A 21,995-nucleotide genomic window follows, 5' to 3' on the forward strand; every position below is an offset into this window, starting at 1 on the left:
GTGGTTCGCCACTGATTCTCCTAACTGGGTCTAGTTGCTGGGGCAGCACACCCATCAGATCCTTAACCTCCCCGCGGTGCCCGCCGGACGCCACCTATATGGTGGCGACCAAGAGGATCTGCTGCCCTGCCCCACAGGGTGACCGGGCGGCGAAACGCCCTGTGGGGGGTGCCAACACTTCGGTGTTGAAAAACAACCACATAGCCGAGCCTTCGGGTTCGCAGCAATCCGCCCTCCATTGCGTTGGAGAATTGCGGGGATTCTCCCAAGCGACCACCTACGCCAACCAAACCACTCCGGGACTGGAGGTGGCAGTCGCTTTTCGGAAGTAAGGGCCTGGAACCGGGAGACGCCAGACCTTGAAAAGATCAGCCTAAGTCTTCGGACGCTGTTGCTTAAGGGTCAGACACTTCATCCTCCAAATACACTCCAAAGAACCACCTTTACCCAACCACTCTGTGCATACCATGAACCTTAAATACAGCTTTTTCTACTATGCAACTACAATAAAATAATTAATTGTGGAGAAACTTGATTTAAAATACTGCAGGAATATAAAGAAGATTTCTAGAGAATGGGGATGAGTGGGAGATGGTATTGGTGTGGGACCACTGAGACAGTGTAGATTCCCTCGTCCCATCTTTTTTTCCTTATACTTTCCATTAAGTGCTCAGACTTTGACTTAGCCTAAATGCAGTTGTGACCCAGGGGCCTCTTGATACATAAGGGGTGTATTGGTGTTACAAGAATCCCCTGGATCTGGTATTTACATGTTAGTTTACTAGAGATGTTATGTAGAGTCTCTAATAAAAGCCTGTGTCATACGGTCCTCTTAATCATCACATGATATATGTATGGGCGATATTTAACGTGTTAGAGATCTGTACAAAAATTATGTTCTTAAAGCATATATTTGGTGACCTGCTTAGACTGGTTCCCCCAGACAGGAGGTAACAATCATTTATCTCTCTGGCAACATGTAAATTAAGTATTGTAAGCTTTACAATGGATGTCCATTTACACTCTAAGTCAAATACTAATGAGGAGCTTGCAGCAATTGCAGGAAAAACAAAAATAGCAGGGGTCATCCTGTTTAGGAGTAAGACAATGTACTTTTGAAACTATATCTGGAGTGTAGATGAACCCTGGGTTATTCCTTGATCTGTGAGGACAACCTGCCAGCAGGCTTGATAAGAAGGGATCTCAGCCAAACTGGTTGAAAATGCTAAGAGGACGTGGGGTAAGCTATTTTGTAGGAGATAGAGGAATGTTCAGAAAGTGTGTTATGATTTTGTTTTATATGTAACCATTTGTGTACAGTATTCTCACTCTCTCTGAATCTGTTCTTTAATAACAAACTGATTCTTGTTTTGTGTGTGTGTGTGTGTGAGAGAATATACATGAAGTGCTGTGCATTAATTCAAGTGGTGATCCTGAGTTGAATCTTGTGTGTACTATTTGTATGGGAATAGTGGATCTAGGAATTCTTTAAGTGTTCAGTGGAATAAAGGCTGAGTACGCCAGAGGAACTCTTGGAGGACTCAGTAGTTGGTGTGTACCTGTTACTAACCTGTACAGAGAGTATGAGGCCTGAAAAGTAGTGCTTGTGTTGCCAGTGGCTGGTGGAGTCAGGGAGCTGATCCACAGCAGACGCTGGTAAGACTTCCTCACACTAAGGGCAGGTGGGGGAAGGTGCCTCACAACTCTGTGTATCTCTGGGCACCAGTGCTGGAACCAGGAGGCTCCCCACTTTTTAACAAAAGAAATATAACTGCAGAATACATGTCCCTCACAAATCTCCTTCCGCCACTCTCTCCCTCCCCCAATAGATTCTGATGGGGAGGAGCTGCAATTACACGTTTTTCCCACCAGGGGCTGCTGTAGTGCCAGAAGAGAGGTCAGCTGGCTCACCACCTGAGCAGCCAGCCCTGGAGAAGGAGGGGGCACGTTGGCCTTGGGTCCCCCTACTTCTACAAAGGTTCGGTGCTCTTGCCCCTGGGAAGCATCACAGCAGTCTGTCCCAAGCATGGGATGTGCTGTCCCTCCTGGGGATTTCAGGAGTGGCAGGGAATGAATAGGCTTTTCAGTTTTTTTCCAGAGACTCTGATTTAATTTTTTTAAAAGTCTGTGTTGTTATGAGTCTGAAGAAAAGCTTGGAAATGTGACCCAAGTGTAACTAATGCACTTTTATCTGCCATAATTTGCAGAGAGACTCAAACTACTCTGACAGTACAGTAGCTGCTAACTCAAATGCCAAGGACTCGGAGTGATCACTCTGTCTCTGGTGCTAAAAGCCTATAGATCAGGGGCGCGCAAACTTTTTGGCCTAAGGGCCGCATCGGGTTTCAGAAATTGTATGGAGGGCCGGTTAGGGAAGGCTGTGCCTCCCCAAACAGCCAGGCCCCTGCCCCCTATCCCCCCCCTGCTTGCCCCCTGATGCCCCCCTGGGACTCCTGCCATGTCCAACCCCCCCATTCCCTGATGGGGGGGCCCCCCCGGGACCCCTGCCCCGTCCACCCCCCCTTGCTCCTTGTCCCCTGACTGCCCCCAGAACCCCCACCTCTGACTGTCCCCCGATGCCCCATCCAACCCCCTTCCTTCCTGACTGCCCCCAGAGACCCCTGCCTCCATTCAACCCCCCCATTCCCTGCCCTCTGACCACCCCAACCCCTATCTACACCCCCGCCCCCTGACCACCACCTTGAAACTCCCCTGCCTTCTAGCCAACCCCCCCTCCTTCCTGACTGCCTCCCTGGGACCCCTGCCCCCATTCAACCCCCCTGTTCCCTGCCCTCTGACCGCCCCGACCTCTATCCACACCCCGAACTCCCCTGCCCTCTATTCACCCTCCCTGCCCCCTTACCATGCTGCCTGGAGCACCGGTGGCTGGCGGCACTGGAGCCAGCCATGCTACAGCGCAGCACAGAGCACTGGGTCAGGCCAGAGCATTGCGCCGGCAGCGCAGCGCGCTGAGGCTGTGAGGGAAGGGGAACAGTGGGGGAGGGGCCGGGGGCTAGCCTTCTGAGCCAGGAGCTCAGGGGCTGGGCAGGAGGGTCCCGCGGGCTGGATGTGGCCCGCGGGCCATAGTTTGCCCACTTCTGCTATAGATGGAGGAGCTGAAGGGGTGTTAGTGGGTGGTGGTAGAGTAATTAATTTCATTTTCCTGAAGGAGGGCTCAACTTCCAAAAGTTGGGGAAATGCTGTGTAATTGGTAGGGATTACTAGGGATTCATTATATTTGTAACTTAAAATTTTGCAAAACTGTTTTACTGTTTCACAATGTAGTTGGGTCAGTTATTTTGTATAAATTTAAACTGTTAGCAATAGATGCTACTAAATTGATGTCGATATAGTTTATACATAAATGACATGTTTGTGCTCAGTGTTATGGAAGAATATGAGGAACTTGTTATACAGTATGTAATGTAACTTTTGTCCACTTATATGTATTAGAAATTATTAGTTATTTACCACCAAAGAGAAGTTAGGAGAATCAAGCATCATGTAGGAACTTTATTAATTGCTTTATGGATTATCTATCTGATTTGCTAGAAGTCTTTAATATACTAGGTTTTCTGTCTTGCTGCTGGTAATGAAATCTCACTTGTGCCTGCTATATTTGGAAATTGGTATTTTGAGATCAAAATTAATTCTGTTGATTGTTTCTTTAATCTTGAAATAAGTGGATTATGTTACTTTGCTACATAATAAGAGTTTAAAGAACTGAACTGGTTTCCGTCACCAAATTTCAAACTAGAGCCGAGTGTGTATGTGTGTTGAACTTTCTATTTTAAACTTCATCCCTCCATCCAAGTCTTTTATGGAACACTGCATGCTGTGTATGTCTCAGTGTGACTACAGCACTCTTGTAAAGCAAACATAACTTTGTAGGGTTATTTTTAAATACAAAATAATCTGATTAGAAGCACAGCATTTTTCACTTAGCTATGTTAAGAATAGGTACTCTTCTTGTACTTGATATTTAACTGACAATATAGCTGTCCTCCATGATCCTATGAATAAACATAGAATTCCAGAAATCCTTGTTTAATAGAAGGCATCAGTCCTTAAGACTTAATTGTACAGCTGTGAATTCATTAAAAGAGCAGTTAAAGAAGTTTTTGCTATATTGTATTGTTTTTGAATAATTCCAGTCAATTGGGTAGTTTAGGCTAAAATGCTATACGAGACTAAAATGATTTATGAATGAATTACTTAAACATCATTTCAGAAGTTAGCAATTGGGTGACCCTAAACTCTCTTACTGTAAAGTGTTCACTTATTTACACTGTATGAGTGACAAAGGCTCAGTGGTTGGAGATATGCCAGACTATTTGGAAACATCCAGTGAGTGAATAATCTGTGTAACCTTGTATCTGCCAGCTCCTCAGTATTATGAAAAGCATGGTGTTTAGGAAAGGCGGTATTCATGTTGTTTATGGAGGAGGAGACGCTGAGCATCTGCTTACCCTCTTTGCTTCCTAAACTTTGTACGACCTATTTCAAAGTGGTAGCCAAAACTTATCAAACTAGACGTGGACATAGCAATGATGTGAGTAGCTGGTATATGTAAATTAAGTAGTTTAATTCAGACCTTTAATTATTTGAAAAGAAGTGGGTTTATTAATCTGGTTAGAATTATCCTAGGTAGACTTTGTCAAAATAGCAGGTCACGTTCTCCAATATCTGTAATGCTTGCAGATATCATTACTACATAAAATTGGTTTTGTTTTGACTCTGTATATCTGCAAGGTGACTTTAGAATTCAGCCTGGGCATGATTATTACAGCAAACAAAAATGAAATACTATTTGTTATATTATCTTTCCCTTCTTTTCTCCTACTCTATTATCTTTATCATAAACAATCTTCTCTACCTCTCCTCACCCAGTAGGACATGGCTGTTTAAAAAGGAGTTGACCGTTAACCTTCCCTCAAAGTATCCATAATTAAAAACTAATTCTTATTGAGAATCTTGGTTAGTATTTTTGTGTAACATTTTGGGAGAATGTTCACTTATAGCATTGAGCTATAGAATGTCTCTCTCTTTATTTCGGAATGAGTAGAAAATTACGTTCTATTCCTTATCCCTTAAGACACCCTTTGCCTAAGTATAGTAACTTGGCACATCATTAATCAGGCGCATTGTAAAATGTGTGGGTGATTTTATTTATTACGTCCTTGTACCAGGCTCGATGTGCTGCACTACTGAGGATGTGGAGGCAAGCCAACTTCCTAGCTTTTTTCATTTTTATGACATATGCAGACTGTATTTTTTAGGTGCATACACAATGTAGCTATGTAAATATAAGGCTTCCACCTCTCTGTTGTGCTGTCTAGGGAGAAATGACTAATTTAGTCTGTGTAGTCTCAGTCTTAGTCTCAGTACTGCCAACCCCAAATGTTCAAAAATGAGTTAGACACCTCACCCCCATGAGATTGTCTTAAAAATTATGAGACTGTTTAAATATAACAAACTTTGGGTTCTTTTTATTTGCCTTCTAGGTTTTAAGCCATTCCGGTGCATTCAGGTCATTGTTTTCAAGTTTGTCTCCACAACCCAGAGAGTTAGAAACTTACTTAAAATCATCACAGCTGAGATTTTCTTTTTTATCACGGAATCCCATGTCTTCAAGAACTAGGGCTTTAAGTAAAACCCCAAATATTGCCACATGAGTTGACAAGTTTTAAGACTTCCTCCTCCCCTTCCTGTTGTGATTCTCCCACTTCCTCTCAAACATGATGGTGTTGGAGCATTACTTATTTAGCTCCCATGCAGCTGATCAGGGAGTAGAACATTGCTCTGCCATATTGGGCAAAGCAGGCCATGCATTGCCAACCAGAGAGCTTCAGTGAGTGAGCGAGCCATGTAGGAGCTGCATGAGCAAGTTTAATAGATTTTTAATCTAACAGTCCAAAAGGAACTACTTTGTCATCTAGTCTGACTCTGCACAGAATGCAGGCCGTAGAACTTTACCCAGTGATTCTTCTATCAAACCTATAACTTCTATTTGAGCTATGAGGTATCTTCTTAGAAAGGAAAGATTCTCAATGCCAGGTTGTTAAAGTAATGGATCACAGTCTTCAGTAACATGTAATCCTATCCATTTTAAAGCAGTTACTTATAAAAACTTAACTTCGAGGGATCTTATTCTTTTCATTACATAAAAAGTAACTATAATTTATTTCCACTACTTTTGTCAATTACTGCCTCCTGCTAATTCTCTCTGACACCGAGTGCTTCCCTGGATCCCAGAATATGGAGTGCAGGGAAGTCCAGCCTCAAACATCAGCCCCTACCCTGCACCAAGCAGCCTTCTTTCAGTGTTGCAGAGGCAGCCCTAGCTCCAATCTCACCTGTTCTGGTAAGACAGGCAGGGACAATGTTTATATTTATTTATATATATAATATAATATAAAAAGGGGGGTTGGTACTAAATACGACTCAGCTAATGTTTTGGAATGATAGACATGACTTTTTTAAATTTTGTGATGATCCTGTCCATTTTGGGATGGGTGGTGAGTCCTGCATGTACCAACCACAACCTCAATAAAACAAATCAGACACACCCAAAACCAGGGCTGGAGAGTGTGGATGTAACAATATTGGACAATCGAGACAATGAATTTCAGTAATGGAAATTTTAGAGAAACGTTCAGTGTCAGAGGAGAAGGGCAAGAGCCTTTCTCGTTTCTTCAAGTACCTCTTGTTAAAGCAAGTTATTCTCACTTGCAACACTTCTAAAAGGGTTCAGCAGGGGAAGGTAGAGGTTAGGCCTGGGGGCTAACATCTTTGAGAAGCCAGCTAGCTGATGCGTGAATTGAAAAGTTTGTTTTGTTACATTTAACAAAGGGATCATTGAATATCTTTCTTTCCTAATTGTTTTTGTTATGATAGAAAAATTCTAAATGAGGTAGAATTTAGAAGTCTGTTACTAGTTAACATACAGACTAGAATAAACATTAGAGAGTGACCTGAATGACTTGTAATCTTTGTCTTTGATTTTTATCGTTCTGACAAATAATTTGGTGGTAATAAACACAGAAGTAATCAGTAATACTGAACACTTTCTGAAACTAGTAATTGGTAGTTTGTAGTAGTAGTTTTTCAAAGTAACTTTCATAGTTCTGCCCATGCAAAGGTTTGGAAATAGAGGTGGTCTATTTTGATAGATTTCTACACAAAACTAAAGAAATATAGTAAGTCTTAGTTCAAGGACTAAAAATCAGGCTCGTGCTTAGCACCTCTGTGGATTGTGACTCTTACATATGGCATATAGTCTTAAAATACTGTTCTGAGAACCTTATGCATCAGATTATCTGCTAATCACACATCAGGTGTCATTTTCAAATAGCTCAGTATCCCAAAATGTGGTAGCTTTTTTCCCCTTTGTCATGAACATAGTAAAAATATTCTTATGAACAAAATCTTTTAAGGTCTTCTGCAAAACCTGATTTTAATTCCTTAATTACTTCATGCATCAAAACTGTGCCACATAGCTGGACATGTCTTCTCACAGTCTTGGGGTGATATGTACATCTGAAATAATGATCAGAAGTTATGTAGGGTATGCAACTGAACCTACAATACTGTCACAGGTGTTGGCTACTGCCTCAAATTCCGAACATGAGTGATGCCTCAAAGCTCCTGTGATGTGTATGTGTTTGGAATATACATGTAATAGTTTAAACACTTGTAAAGTTTCAGTGTGGAAACATTGTATTCTTTGCAACCATGTCCACAACAGTTTTGAATTCACATCAAGTTACTTTTTGGAGTAGCATTTTTATTAACTGCCCCCCCCCCCAGGTTAGTGATTTAAGGATATAAATGTTTTTTATATATGTGGTGCTTTTTATTTTTGGATCTTCTTAATCTATTTGTAACTGAGAACAAGGTCATAGAGTCCTTACAATCTTTATCCTTATTTCCTGCAAATCTCATTACTGCTCTATAGCCCTAGCAGGCAATTCCATCTTCAGCAACTTTGTATTGGACACTTTACTTGTAGGATTCAAGCAAACACAAATGATTATGATAGGGACAGATGAAATACAATTTAAAGCAGGTTTCCACTGTTTTGTAAATTCTTAACTGGACTAGAACATTTTGCAATTAAAAAATTTTTTTTTTGATAGTTCACCAAACCCCAGGATTAACACGACCACTTAAAAAAAAAAAGCTTGGGACCATCCCTTGTTCTCTGAGCTAAGGGGTGAAAGCATTATCTAAAAGTTATCTCTCTCTCTCTCTTAAATGTATGTCTAAATACACATACCAGCAGCATATAGTAATGGTAAAATGTGTGGGAAGTTTGTGAAGATGGTTTCAACATTTTTTTTATTACTCATAAAAATCTTTATCCTGAGAAGTGATGAGCCCCACAACTCCCATTAACTCCAATGGAGCAACGGGAACTCAGCAGTTCTCAGGATCAGTACTTTATATCTTTGATTAAGAACAGATGCTGCATGAAGTGGATGGCTCTGTGTTTGATCACTGTGAATGAAGTGAACTTGGGTGCCGTCTTGACAATTGGGAGCACTATACTACATCATAACTTTAAGATTAGCAGCTTCTGATGGTGGTTTCAAGTCAGTCAGTAAAAATTACCTAAATTAGTAATGAGATACTTGCAGTAAGTAATGAAAAGAGAGAAGCTATTAGACAAAATGGGGAAAGAGCTGGCTAAAAGCTGTTTAACCTGAAGACATTAAAATCAAATTGGTCTACCAGAGCTCATCCTAGAGTACTACAGGAACTACTAGTATTTGCAGTGTTGGAACCATGAACTCCTGGAGGACAAGTGAGGTCCCAGAGGGCTGGAAAAAAGGGTCAACATCATGTCTGTATTTTAAGATGAGTTGGGAGAATGAATTGCAGATCAGTAAATTTAACTTCAAACCAAGTAAATTCCTAGAATTGTTAATAAAGCGATGAATTTGTCAGCACCTAAAGGGGAAATGTTGAAAAATCATAGACAACATCATCTAATAAATTTTACCATGCAACTTACTTTCTTTCATGTGAAAATTTAGTGGATAAAGAACCCAGATGGCCTAGTATGTCTTTGTCTTCCAAAGACCTATCAAGATTCATTCTCCTCATGAAATTACACCATATGCTAATAAAAAAAAATCTAACATAGTATAATTAGTGTCTGTATCAAATTGGGAGGAGATTTTGGCTGAGGTCATTCTGGTCATTTGCTAATCAATATTTTTGTAAACGACTTATAGGGCAAATAAGAGAGTATGCTAAAGAAATTTGGAAGTATAAAGCTAGGAGGAATTTCAAATACTTTGGAGTACAATATTAACATATGGAAGGATAATAAACTTTAAAAAGAGTTTAACATCAGTTACATTGGTTATGGGTAAATATAAATGATTCTTACAGGAAGGAATAAGATGATATGTAATGGGGTAATATGGGTAGTAGTACACAGAAGATTAAATATTTTAGTGAGTGGTATATTGATTCATTAATATTTTTGTCAAAATAGTACTGGGGGTGGTGGTGCAGAAAGACACGTTATATTGCCTTTTATAAATAGTAGTGTCCTGCTTATAAACTGTAATTTGGCTTTCATTGAAATACTGTTTACTTTTTTTTTTTTTAAAGACGTGGGGAGAGTTCAGAGCGAAGCAGCAAATTATAGAAAGTTTGGGAAATAAGGCACATGGGGAAAAGTTAAGAGAAATGGAGAAGAGACCGAACTATTAAAAAACATGTGACGGGACGTTTACAGAAAAGGCCAGGGATGAATTCTCATTAGTAAACAATGCCAAAATAGAGCAGTTTAGATTAAATACTGGAATTTTTATAACTATGAAAACAGTTAAGCACTGGAACAAGCTGCAGAGGGTTGGAAAATCACCTTCACTGTGGTGAGACTAGATGCCCATCTGTCAAAGATGGCATGGACAATGAGATTAATCCTGCTGTGATGCAAAAAGGTCATTTGGGTACAGGTAACCTGCTACAGGTCCTCTGTGACCCAAATGATTCTGTGAAAACCAAAGACATTTTGTATGGCGCATCTGTGGCTGCATAGTCCAGTTGGCTATATGCGGAGACCTCTCTCTCTACTCTGTGGTCGCTAAAGTTCACCTATAGAATTTAGGCTTTACTGTGACAAACTGCTGATTCTTTTAATGCCGTATCTTTTTAGAATTAGAATGTTAACATCAAAGCAAGGTGGATTTGATTTGATTTAAATCATGATTTAAATCACTAGTCAGGAAGACTCCATTTTAATCATGGATTTCTACATAAAAGTGCATTCTTGTTGGTTGTTATAACTTTAATACATATTCTTCACAACTCAGAGATAGATGAGACCCAAACTGGCCATTATAGGTTTTCCCTTCTAGTGAGAGAATGGTATGGTAGATCTCAAATCAATGAAGGCTACACTCAGAAAGACCTCAAGACTTCTGGAATATGCTGCTCAAACAGTTTCACTTTTGTTTCCACTGCCTGTCCCTCCTTTCTCACATTTATCTCCAGACTTCTTCTCCTTGTCCAGTTTTATTCCGCCCCCAACAATCTTCTATTCATTGAACTTTCTGAAACTTTGCCCTTTTAGAGAGAGGTAAGAGACTGCAGAAAGTCAATAGGGTTGAGGTCTGTTATTTCTCACCTTTATTTATTTTATTTTATTTAACAACATTTTTGCTGTTAACAAGCATGTTATCTCTGGAGACACACATCCACAGTTTGAGAACTGCAAAACTAAGCATCTCTGATGGTATCTTCTAGACTGAGCACTGAGTCCCATTGGGTAGATAGAAAGATTAACCTAAATAATCTATACAGAAGCCCCTGGAACCCCATAAAATTGGGTCCCCTAATCCAGGAACTGTTGGAACTCATTTACAAAACTTTTCTAAAACATTACATGAATATATTGTCTCATACTATAGAATTAAAATTTATAATCCCTATTCCATGATGAGATATCTTTGAGCTATAATGTATCTTAATTAAAACTATCTTTAGATAGGTTTTTTTCCCTCAAAAAAGCATTTTATCAAAAAAATCATTGATTTTTATCCACCCTGCATCAAAGCTATATTTTCACCAACCTATTACATTTGTCATAAAAATCACTGTAAATGACTGAAAATCTATAGGTAGGCTTTTACATAAGGAACTTTCAGGAACACTTCTGGGTTGTACTTGAATACTGTGCTCCCAATTTTGATATATAAAAAATAAATACCTTAGTCCCTGAAACTTCAAGTATATGCTTTTCTTTTCTGTATTGGCTATAATATCCTGGAAAAGGGATAATCTATGATACAAGTCTGTTTAAAAATATGAATCTTTATTTTTTTCAGTTGTCTTGCAACACTCTCTTCATTTTACATTTAATATTCCATTTCTGCTTATGAAGGCCAGCATGGAAACTGTTACATTAGGAACAACCAGGCTGCCCTAGTTAGAAAAGGAAGACACTGCTCAGCCATGTAGCACTGTTATGTAACAGTTTAGTTATAGTTTATAATATATTTTTAATCTAAACAAGGCTTTCCTGCAACTGTTTAATCAGCAGTTTATAATTCAGACGACCCAGTAGCTGAGGAATGACTTATCTAACTTTACTCTGGTATTTCTAATAAGTTGGGTTGTTGGCCTGACACACTCACTGAGATCCTGACATTCCTTTTGTTGCAGTACCATAAAGATTGAAAAGAGCAGCTGCTGTTGATTTCAGCATATCAGATGATCACAGCAATACATAGCAGAGAGCATGTGGAACTTCAGTACCACTACACTCTCCAGTGTTTAGAGTCTATTTAATGTTCCTGTATCTCAAACTTGCTCAAAAAGAGAAGTTGCTTTGTGTTTAATTGCTTGGGGCGGGTTGCTTGTTTTCCTGCTTCCTTTTCCCATTGCTAAAGTGCTTATTTCTTTTCTTTGAAGTAGCATTTTTTAAATTCCTGGTTTACAGAAAACTAATGCTTCTGTACATTTGAGTGTTTTGATTTATTTTCTTTACCTATGTTCCAAGTCAGAAAAGTTGCAAACGACTCAGAGAAAACATGAAGGAAGAGAACTGTTATATTGACTGTTTGTGCTAAGACTTGATGCTTTTTGCATTCCTTTTTACTCCACTCTGGCAGCTGGAATTTTCAGAGGCGTCCATATACATCTTACTGACTGTTTTGTTTCAGTACTCAGAGCTTTCCTATGGCTGATCCTAGAGTGGAGGCTGAAGGGATGTATATAGTAGCAATAATGCAAAGGGATAAAGCTTTCTGCAGAAGCAGGTGAATTTTGGGTGAGAAGGAAGAAACTATAGATTACAAATAAAGGGCTAGAGTCCGAAAGGTTGTGTGTTGTGCTTTGTAGTGCCATGAGAGTGGTTCTGGAAGTTGGATATGAGAAATGTAGAGAGAAATATTATTGGGTTGCAAGCAGGGGAGGGTGAGGTTGTTTAAGTCTTTGTAAAGTGTCTAGCACACACTTTAAACTTAATAATAAAATCTCCATTATAGTTTGCTATTCTAGAATTCAGATTTCTGCAGGTGGAAATTTGTGTTGTGTTCCTCTGCTGCCTCTGAGCTTCTCAAGGATACTTAGAAATCTACTGTGTAGGGGCTGATAGGGTTATAAAATTATTTAAGGCTAGTGGGTTTTTCTCCCCCTTATTACTTCATTTTCACTTAAACCATCTCTGTCCTTGTCCTGTGTGTTTGCAAGTCTTGGCAGAGACCAACAAAAATGACATGAAGACTTAACTATCAGTCCTCTTATCCCATGAAGTTGTAAGTGAAGGCACAGTGAGATGCTTGCATTACCAGTTGGTGCGCTTGTTTTGCGCTATGAGTGAATAATACTAATAACTGAGGTCTTGTTAGACCCGTGCCTATGAACACTAACTCTCTTTAATATAATAGACACACACACACACACACACGTATGTGTCTGCATATGTGCATACAGGCTTTTTTAGGTTTCTCGTTTAGATGGGGTAGCTACCACCCCCCACATTGGCTTTAACTGCGCCTTCTGCTTGGATTGGGAACGATCAGCTCTGGCTGAGGTTACAAAAACATTTAGCAAAGCTGAGGAATGAACTGTTAGGGAGTTGGGATAGGGAGGTGGTTGTGGCAGACTTGCAGGAAGTAATTTTTTGTGTGGAGGGATCAGAGGTTGCTGAGGCAGAGTTGATGAGCGGAGGATGCAAATACCCTTGTTTCTCAGTGTAATTTATTTAACTCATGTGCTCAGGGCTCAAATGGTTAAAGTGATTTACAACTTCAGTACCTTAAACTTTACAGGAAATTCACAAATTAATGTCATGGAGTTTTCAAACTGGTTTCTGACAAATTTTTGTTTTCTTCCTCTAAAGATTATTATAGTCCAGCAATGATGGGGTTGAAGACCGATCAGGAGGTCCTTGGAGAACTTGTGAGAAAGAAAGTTCCAGCAGTGGCAGAGTTAATGGATAGACATGGTGTCATGTGGACTCTGATAGTGTCACGCTGGTTTATATGCTTGTTTATTGACATTCTTCCAGTAGAGGTAAGTATAACTTGAAGATATTTTAATATACATGAGTGGAGAACAGGGGAGTTACGTGCAGTATTTTTTAAAAATGTCATATGCCCCTAGGTTACCGGTGTGGTATTCTCCTGCCTAAATGCATAGAGCTCTGTGAGAGAGAAACTAACAGGAAATGAAACAATGGCAAAGATAAGGGGTTGTTATAAGGTATACCAAGAGTCCCCAGGAAATAATAGGGATACCATTAATTAGGGGAATACCCCTTGCTTGGCTCCACTACTCTGTCAAGTTTTATTCTTCCTGGACCAAAAACCCAGGGAGCATCAAGGAGACGCACACAAACAGAGCATGCTGCGAACAGGACAGTCTGCTTCCCACAGCTGAGGGGAATTTACCAAAGCTGGCAAGGAAAAATTTAGGATTAGTTAAGAGGATATATGCCATATAGACCCTTTGCTCTGTGAGCTGTGCACCTTCAGTGGATGAATGAATAAATAATGCTTTGTTTTGAAGAAGCTGGTTTTGAGTCACTAATCAATCCCTGTTGCAGGTTCCTGGAGGAATCACCAGTACCAAACCCAGTGGGCCTGTTGGGTTAATAAGGTGGGGAAATGGGCTACAGCTCAGAGATCCAGTCTAGAAGTAGTTAGACTGGGTTTCCACCCAGAGTGAAGTACAGCAAGCCAGTCCTTTGATCTGAGGGGTGTACTGGAGGAGGGACAAAAAGGGGTTTAAGGTGTGATTTGCCTGGTAACTGATATGTTAGATCATTATCCCACTGATAATGCCTTAATAATCATTACTGACTACAAAGCAGCAAGGTAACCTTTCTAACAGCTTTCTTCTTCTACAGACTGTTCTCCGTATTTGGGACTGTATATTCTATGAGGGATCAAAAATCATCTTTCGTGTGGCCTTAGCATTAATTAAGCAACACCAAGCTTTTATTTTGGAAGCCACAAATCTCCCTGACATTTGTGATAAGTTTAAGCAGATCACCAGAGGGACATTTGTAACAGAGTGCCACACCTTTATGCAGGTAAGTGTTTCCAGTTTACAATGCAGAACAGGTAAAAGTTATGAAACCAAATAGACTTTGAAGGGCCCAAAAGGTGACTAAAATTTGAGTTGAGTCCATGTGCATTTTCAAAAGGCTGAACAGCACTTCTGGTATAAATCAACTTTTGTACTTGGCAATGTACTTGTCTTAAACTTTAAGAAGCTATTTTAAAGAAATGACCTATAAACCTATATGTAACTACCATTCATTTACATCACCTGCATTATACTAAATGAGATTCCTCCCACTCTGTGCCAATGTGAGCCGACAAATATGGATGGCAAAACCCCCAAACAATTCAGTAAATTGTGGGTTGATTCTGTTTTGATTTCTGTAAATATTCCAAGCAAATGAGTTTTCAGTGGTGAATTTTACGTTACTGCTCCAGAATGATCAAAGAGAAATTTTTATTTTTTTCCACAAGCATTCACACCATCAATATGATTCCAAAAATACACTTAGTCAAGGAACAAAACCATACCACCACGTGGTCTGTCCATTCAAAATGGCTGGCGTTTAGAACGTAAAATCTCACAACAGACTGCTCATATGCTGCAGACCAAGGATTATTCTTGGAAATTGTCAATGTAAGTCAGGGATGTCCAGAGCTTTGGATTTGCAGTTTTATAGAAGTCTGAAACCTGAGTGAAGCAAATAAGCTCCAATAACAGAGATGCCACAAAATATTTTTTTTAAAATCATGAATGAGAAGAGGTTTGTTGTGAATTTTTCGCACCTCTGCTGTCAATCTCTCTGGGTACACTAATCACATCCTACCAATTTATGTATGTCCCCAGAACAATTCTACATTTAAGACAGAGTTCAGAGCCCAATGCCCAGTTCTCTTCCCAATTTTGCCACTGACTTCCCTTGGACAAGTCACTTAAACTGTTGCTTGGTTTTCCCATCTGTAAAAATGGGGACAACAAAGTTTAATTTATTTGCGTTTGTCAGGCACTTGGATAATGTGGTGGGGTAAGCACCACAGAAATGCTCATAAATAAATACAATTTAGTTTTTAAGGAAGCGAAAGACCAAAATCTAAATGAAAGTTCCTGAGTCATTCACTGACTCCCACAAACACTTTTGTCCAGCAATACTGCAGAATAATCTTGTTAAAAACATTGCCGTTGGCAAGTGATATTAGCAGCCTTTCCAGCTGCCTTGAGAATATCACTGCAGAGAGAGGTAGAAGCACGTGTCAGTACTGAAATATTTGTTGTCCTTTTTATCCCCTCTTCATTGGTAACTGTATAGATTTCAATAGAGGAATACACCTCTACCCCGATATAACGCTGTCCTCGGGAGCCAAAAAAAATCTTACTGCGTTATAGGTGAAACAGTGTTATATCGAACTTGCTTTGATCTGCCAGAGTTCACAACCCTCCCCTCCCCCCTGGAGCACTGCTTTACCACATTATATCTGAATTCATGTTATATCGGGTCACGTTATATTGGGATAGAGGTGTATTAGACCCTGTGTTTGGAGGGCTCCCTGGAGTGGGTGATCTAAAAAAGCTACCTAATCGTCCTCACTTTTGCTGTAGGAAAAATTAGCCATGTTGCTGTTTGTGTCACGTCTGTCCTCTGGAGTTGCTTATTTAGTTGGGATGAACTGGCTCTTAAGACACTATAATTGCCTCTAAGTATTTAAATTAGGCCCTCGCACTGCCATTGTCACAAGTGCTTGGTTTTTTAAGTAATGTAGGCCCTGCAGTAGTAGATTCAGTGGCAGTTCAATGCTTTAAATATATTTGTATGATTGTGCACATTACATTCCACTTTAGGGATGTGTGTGCGTGCCCACTGCACTCAAGTGAGAGACTTTCACCAGCAGTACCACTAGGTGGTGCATGCACCCCTGCTCTCCTCATATGCCCTGCTGAGAGCATAAAAGGAATGTGTTCACCGCCTTCCTCTCACTTCCTTCTTATCGCCCATGGCAAGAGTCTGAGCTCCCCAGTGCTTTACTAGCAGTTCATCCAGCTTTCTAGGAATCTTTCTGTGTATACTTCTGTTTATAACAGTTGTTTATACTAGTGTTAGTTTAGTTAGTTCTTAGTTTTAGTTTAGCTAGTTTAGTTTTAGACTAAATCCTGGGAGTTTGTGAAGAAACCCATGGATTTCAAACCTTGTGCCATATGCAGGGCTGTGTTCCCTGTTATGAATAGACACAAAAGATGCTTAGGGGGAGGGCATATGAGGGACAAATGCCCAATTTGTACCTCCCTCCCCAGTAGAATGACAAAGCAGAGAGACTGCCATTTAAAAGTCCATCTGATGAAGGAGGCAATGAGACCTGTGCGTCCAGTGTCAGAACCAGACCCTGACTATGAACAGACTCACTCCGAATCTCTTAAAAGTGCTTCTCCTCTGCAAGGAGAACCTTACTGTGTGGATGAGCTCTGACTAAATGATCATGAGAAACTGCTCTGGACATCTCCAGAGCAATCTGCTAAACAGCAGGAAAGATTCTACTGGGACCAAACGTTCTACTATGCCAAAAGTGGAAGAGATTTTCTGTTTGGGTGCGATCTCAGCACTTGTCACCCCTTTGCATGGACACTAGTCATATACTATACCTCGTGGCTAAGAGGGGTGAAAACATTATCTAAGTAGTATCTGGCATTTCAATTAGGTCTGTAAGAGTTTTACCTAGTGGCCTTATCTGTGGTCCATCCACCATTACAGGGTTTTTCTGTTTTTTGTTTTTTTTTTCCTTTCCCTCTGTGTCCATATTTTTGATAGGTTTAGTCAATGTCTACCTTCCAGTATCTCACCCAGTACCAGCATGGGGTCTTAACCTTGTCCTATCCAAATTAACGGGTTTCCCCATCTGAAACCATGGTGACTATACGACTCTCTCTCTGTTATCTATGAAAATTGCATTCTAGTGGCAGTTATTTCTGTGGGAAGTGTTTCAGAGTTGGAAGCTCTGCTAGCCTTTTATAAGGATGAGGTTTCTCTCAGGCCACATCCTAAGTTCATGCCAAAGGTGATGTCAGCTTTCCACATGAACCAATCTGTTCAGTTTCTCGTCTTCTTTCCAAAACCATGCATCTAAAGCTATGGAAAAAAATTTACACCTTAGATGTAAGTGTCTGGGGTGGACAGCAGCAGTTCCACCTCCTCAATCACCTGGCTCGGAGAGTCCAACGGCACCGGACTCGACTGTCCCCCTTGCAGGGCCAAAGTCGACGGTGCTGGCTCCAAAGTTCTTGGCACTGGGTGCTCCTCCCTGGGACGCGCACCATTGGCTGGCTCCGAAGGGGTGGGACTCGGATTTGGAGATCTGCTCCTTCCCTGCTTGTGGTGCCGCTTCTGCTCCGGGGAATGGGACCGGTGCTGGGCCATTCCCGCTGGTGAGTGGCGGTGCCGCGGGTCTCTCCCACAGTCCTTCCGTGGTGCTGCTTCTGCCACTGCTGCGGGGGCATTGCACACCGATGAGCTTGGTGCCGGGTCTTGCCGCGCCGATGTGGGTTGTGGTCTAAGTGCCTCCTCCATAAGGAGCTGCTTGAGGTGAAAGTCTCACTCGTTTTTTGTTCTGGGGCAAAATCCTTTACAAATCATGCACTTGTCTGCTTGGTGTGCTTCACCCAGGCACTTTACACAAACGTTGTGGGGGTCCCCGTCAGCATGGGCTTGTTACAGGACTTGCAGGGTTTGAACTCCTGGGACTTAGGCATACCCTGAGTCCCCAAGGGGAGAATGCGGTTGGGGTGGAGGGGAAAACCCCACTCCAACAGCTACCTGTTGTAACAACAGAAAACTATTGAAACTAAACTTGACTAGACTAGGGATAATTCTAAACGACAGTAAACGGAAAAGCTAGGGAAACGAGGAGAGCTTGCTATGCAAGTCACAGCAGTTCCAACGACCGCCACTGGTGGTAAGAAAGAACTGAAGAGGTTCTGGGTCAGCAGGGTCATATATTGAGCACCATGGAGGTGCCATTCCAGAGGGCTCCACAGCCAATCCGATGGGTGCTGCTAGGGGAAAAACTTTCCGACAACTGTGCATACGGCACGTGCACACCTAATTGGAATTGCTATGAGCAATCACTCGAAGAAGAAGAATGGCTTATTCTACCAGAGTTCAGTTTGCTTCTTCAGCCTTCCTGAGTAATGTACCCATTACAGGCATCTGCATATCCGCAACATGGTTGTCTTTGGACTCTTTTTCAAGGTGTTATCCCATCACTCAAGCCTCTTGAGACAATGCCAGCTTTGGCAAGTTAGTGCTGCAGTCTCTCTTCCAATGATCTGAAATCCCACCACCTGTTTAGTTAACTTTGTAACTTCCCAAAGTGAATATATATGTGCACAATACACCAAAAATGGTTACTTACCTGTACAGTAACTGTTATACTTTGAGATGTGTTGTGCATATACACCTTCCACAACCCTCCCTCCTTTCCCACTATTTTGGCCAGTGTTTCACAAGTGGTGGGAAGTAACAAACTGCCCCCCCTTATGCTCTTGGCTGGGTACATGAGGAGAATAGGGGCGCGTGTGCCACCTACTGGTACTGCTGGCAAAAGTCTGTGACTTGAGTGCATTGGGCACACAACTAACGTGGAACGAATACATGCAGAGCACATCTCAAAGAACAAGAGTTACTGCAGAGGAGTAGCTGTTTTTTATTTTGAGCTATAATGCCATACAGACGTCCTCACCATGGCGCTGAACAAAACTTGCAGCATGGTTTTTAAAGTTTACTTAGAGTTCATAGCTCAATTCTGTGGGCTTCTCATTTTTCCTTCTCCCTATTCAAAACAGGTAACTCTTTCTAAAGGAATACAATGCCATATCTCTGGCAAGCTTATAAATGACCCGTTTGAACAGTTTGAAGGTTGATGTGGGCTATGAGACAAAAATTTTATTAAATAATATGTTTAAGCCAGCTCATGTTTGACTACTGTGTCTTTAAAGCTCACAATGCAGTTGAAGCAACAATTATTGTGTATGTTTGCTAGCATATGAAATATTATTTCTGTCTAGAATCATGTTACGCCCCTTCTGTAACACTGTCTTTGCATAACACTTCCCTAAAAGTATAGTTTAGGGCAGGAGTAAATGTACAGGTGTTTTATAGTAAAAATGGGGTAGAAATGACATAGTGAAAAGATCTAAATTGAACCACGGAGCCCAGATTACTGTTTGTTTTTTTTTTTTTTTTTACATAAAATGGATTTGGTTTTATTTACAGTTTGGCTTTGGTGAATTTAGATACATGTTCAAAAATCAAATGCACAGCTACCAGCTGGGGAATAATTGCTTGGGCGGTAATATTGCTGAAAAGGACTTGGGCGTTATATTGGATCACACTGATATGAAACAACAATGTGCTACAGTTGTGAAAAAGGCTAATATAGTTAGGAGAGTTGTATGTAAGACATGGGAAGTAATTGTCCCACTCTACTTGGCCCTGATGAGGCCTCAGCTGGAGTACTGTGTCCCATTCTAGGTGCCACACTTGAAGAAAGATGTGGACAAATTGGAGATAGTCCAGAGGAGAGCAACAAAAAACGATAAGATTTAGAAAATCTGGGCACGTTTAGTCTTGATTAAAGACTGAGGGGGATCCTGATAAGTCTTCAAATATGTTAAGGGCTGTTATAAAGCAACATTGATCAGTTGCTCTCCATGTCCACTGAAGGTAGGACAAGAAGTAATGGGCTTAATGTGCAGCAAGAGAGATCTAGGTTAGATTTTTCCTAACTGTAAAGTAGTTAAGCTCTGGATTAGTCTTCCAAGAGATTTGTTATCACTGGAAGTCTTTTAGAATAGGTTGGACAAGCACCTGTCCTGGGTGGTTTCGGTTTATTTGGCTCAGTCTCAGTGCAGGGGGCGAAACTTGTGGATCTCTTGAGGTCCCTTCCAGCCTGACACATCTATGTTCAGTACTGAGCTACTCATCATAGAACCATTGAGAAACTTTATAGCGTCTGGCAGAATTACAGTGTGTAAAATAAAGGACAACATAATATGGTTTCAGTTGGCTTATTGTCTTACTACGGAACGTATCTCGGAAGTAACTACATTTGGAATTTTATTTTCACACTTATCTTGAATGTTGCCACTAATTAAGATCTTCTGGATAACGGTGAGTGGTTTGGTCAGGAGACTTAGGTTCTGTTCCCAACTCTGCAGCTGATAATACTTACCCACCTTACAAAAGCACTCTGATCTATGGCTGAAGAGTCCTAAACAGTGCTATGTGCTGATATTTACAATAGGGACCTAAGCATTTAATTAGTGCTCCTTTCATCTGTAGGTGAAATCTAGGAAGACTTTCATACACTTTGTCTGGGATCATGTTTTTAACTAACTATTCTTTGTTTTAGAAAATATTTACAGAACCTGGAAGCTTGTCCATGGCAACAGTTAATAAACTTCGAGAGACTTGTAGAGCAAAGCTGGTTGCTCAGGGATCAACCAACAATATTTAAACAGATGGACAGTTACCACAGAAATTAACACATTCCTCTACTTTAATTGCACTGACGGAAACCCAATTTCTAAACTTTCCATAAGTGTCAATTGACACTTGACCAATTTTTCCTGCCTTTCAAGTAAGTGTTGCAAACATTTTGTACTTTGTCAGTAATCTGGTAACTTGAACCTTTTACAGATGGTTTAGAATGTTATCAGAGTAGAATGTGACCAATGTGGGATACTTCTTTAAAAAATCACTACCCTTGTTTTTCTTCAGGGCATTTTGTAATGTCTGAGTAAATAGCTGGATAGAGCTGTATGTACAATTCTGTATATTAATCATAAAACAGCCATTTGTACAAAATAAATTCTATTTATTAGTTGAAATCTGTTTTATAGAGTTCAGCGTTCTTATATGTACCTTGGTATCTGACTCCCAGAGTCTGGGAGTGGCAGGCCTTCTCAGAAAATGAACAGCCCCACTATCTCAATCTTCCCCTAAGTATGAACTGCTCTTAGCTGCTTATCTTACCTGTACTTGCCACTACATGTCTGCTCGCTGCTTCCCTCTGGACTACCTTCCTTTCTCTTTTCTCACTCTTCCCTTGGTGCTGGCCTACAATGAGTTGGCTGCTTCCTAGAAGCATTTAAAAAACTGAAATAGTCTCGCACCAATACGTATCAATGGAGCAGTGGCCTGATATTTTCACCAGACCTTACCATTATTTATATAGCTCTCAGCAATTTCGTAAGTACTTCAGACAAATAGGCATGCCCTCTACACCAAAGAGCGGGAGGAAAGGGAGGGAGGAGAAATGGGGGTTGCAGTTGTAAAACAGTGAGGTTACTGGCCATTTGCAGCATGTTCTCTTATTACAAGAAGTTTCTATATGGTTGAGACAAAGTGGGAGGGGAGTGAGGGGTGGAAGAATGGGTGCGGGGGCTGAACAGATAAGAGAGGAAAGGGTGGGAGTGAAGGA

At 40.8% G+C, this 21,995-nt stretch overlaps 1 protein-coding gene across 1 annotated transcript in view; it reads left to right on the forward strand.

Moving 5' to 3' along the window:
• The window catches only part of GRTP1 (growth hormone regulated TBC protein 1), a 56,368-nt gene extending 34,972 nt beyond the window's left edge, over positions 1-21,396 (forward strand). The window contains exons 6-8 of the mRNA XM_045007414.1: positions 13,364-13,536; positions 14,372-14,557; positions 20,925-21,396. Coding sequence (XP_044863349.1) covers positions 13,364-13,536; positions 14,372-14,557; positions 20,925-21,029 — 464 coding nt within the window. The 3' untranslated portion in view covers positions 21,030-21,396. The remainder of the gene's footprint in view (positions 1-13,363; positions 13,537-14,371; positions 14,558-20,924) is intronic.
• The last annotated feature ends 599 nt before the right edge of the window (positions 21,397-21,995 follow it).

The sequence above is a fragment of the Mauremys mutica genome, chromosome 1 (assembly GCF_020497125.1).
Source record: "Mauremys mutica isolate MM-2020 ecotype Southern chromosome 1, ASM2049712v1, whole genome shotgun sequence".
NCBI classification, from domain to species: Eukaryota; Metazoa; Chordata; order Testudines; family Geoemydidae; genus Mauremys; species Mauremys mutica.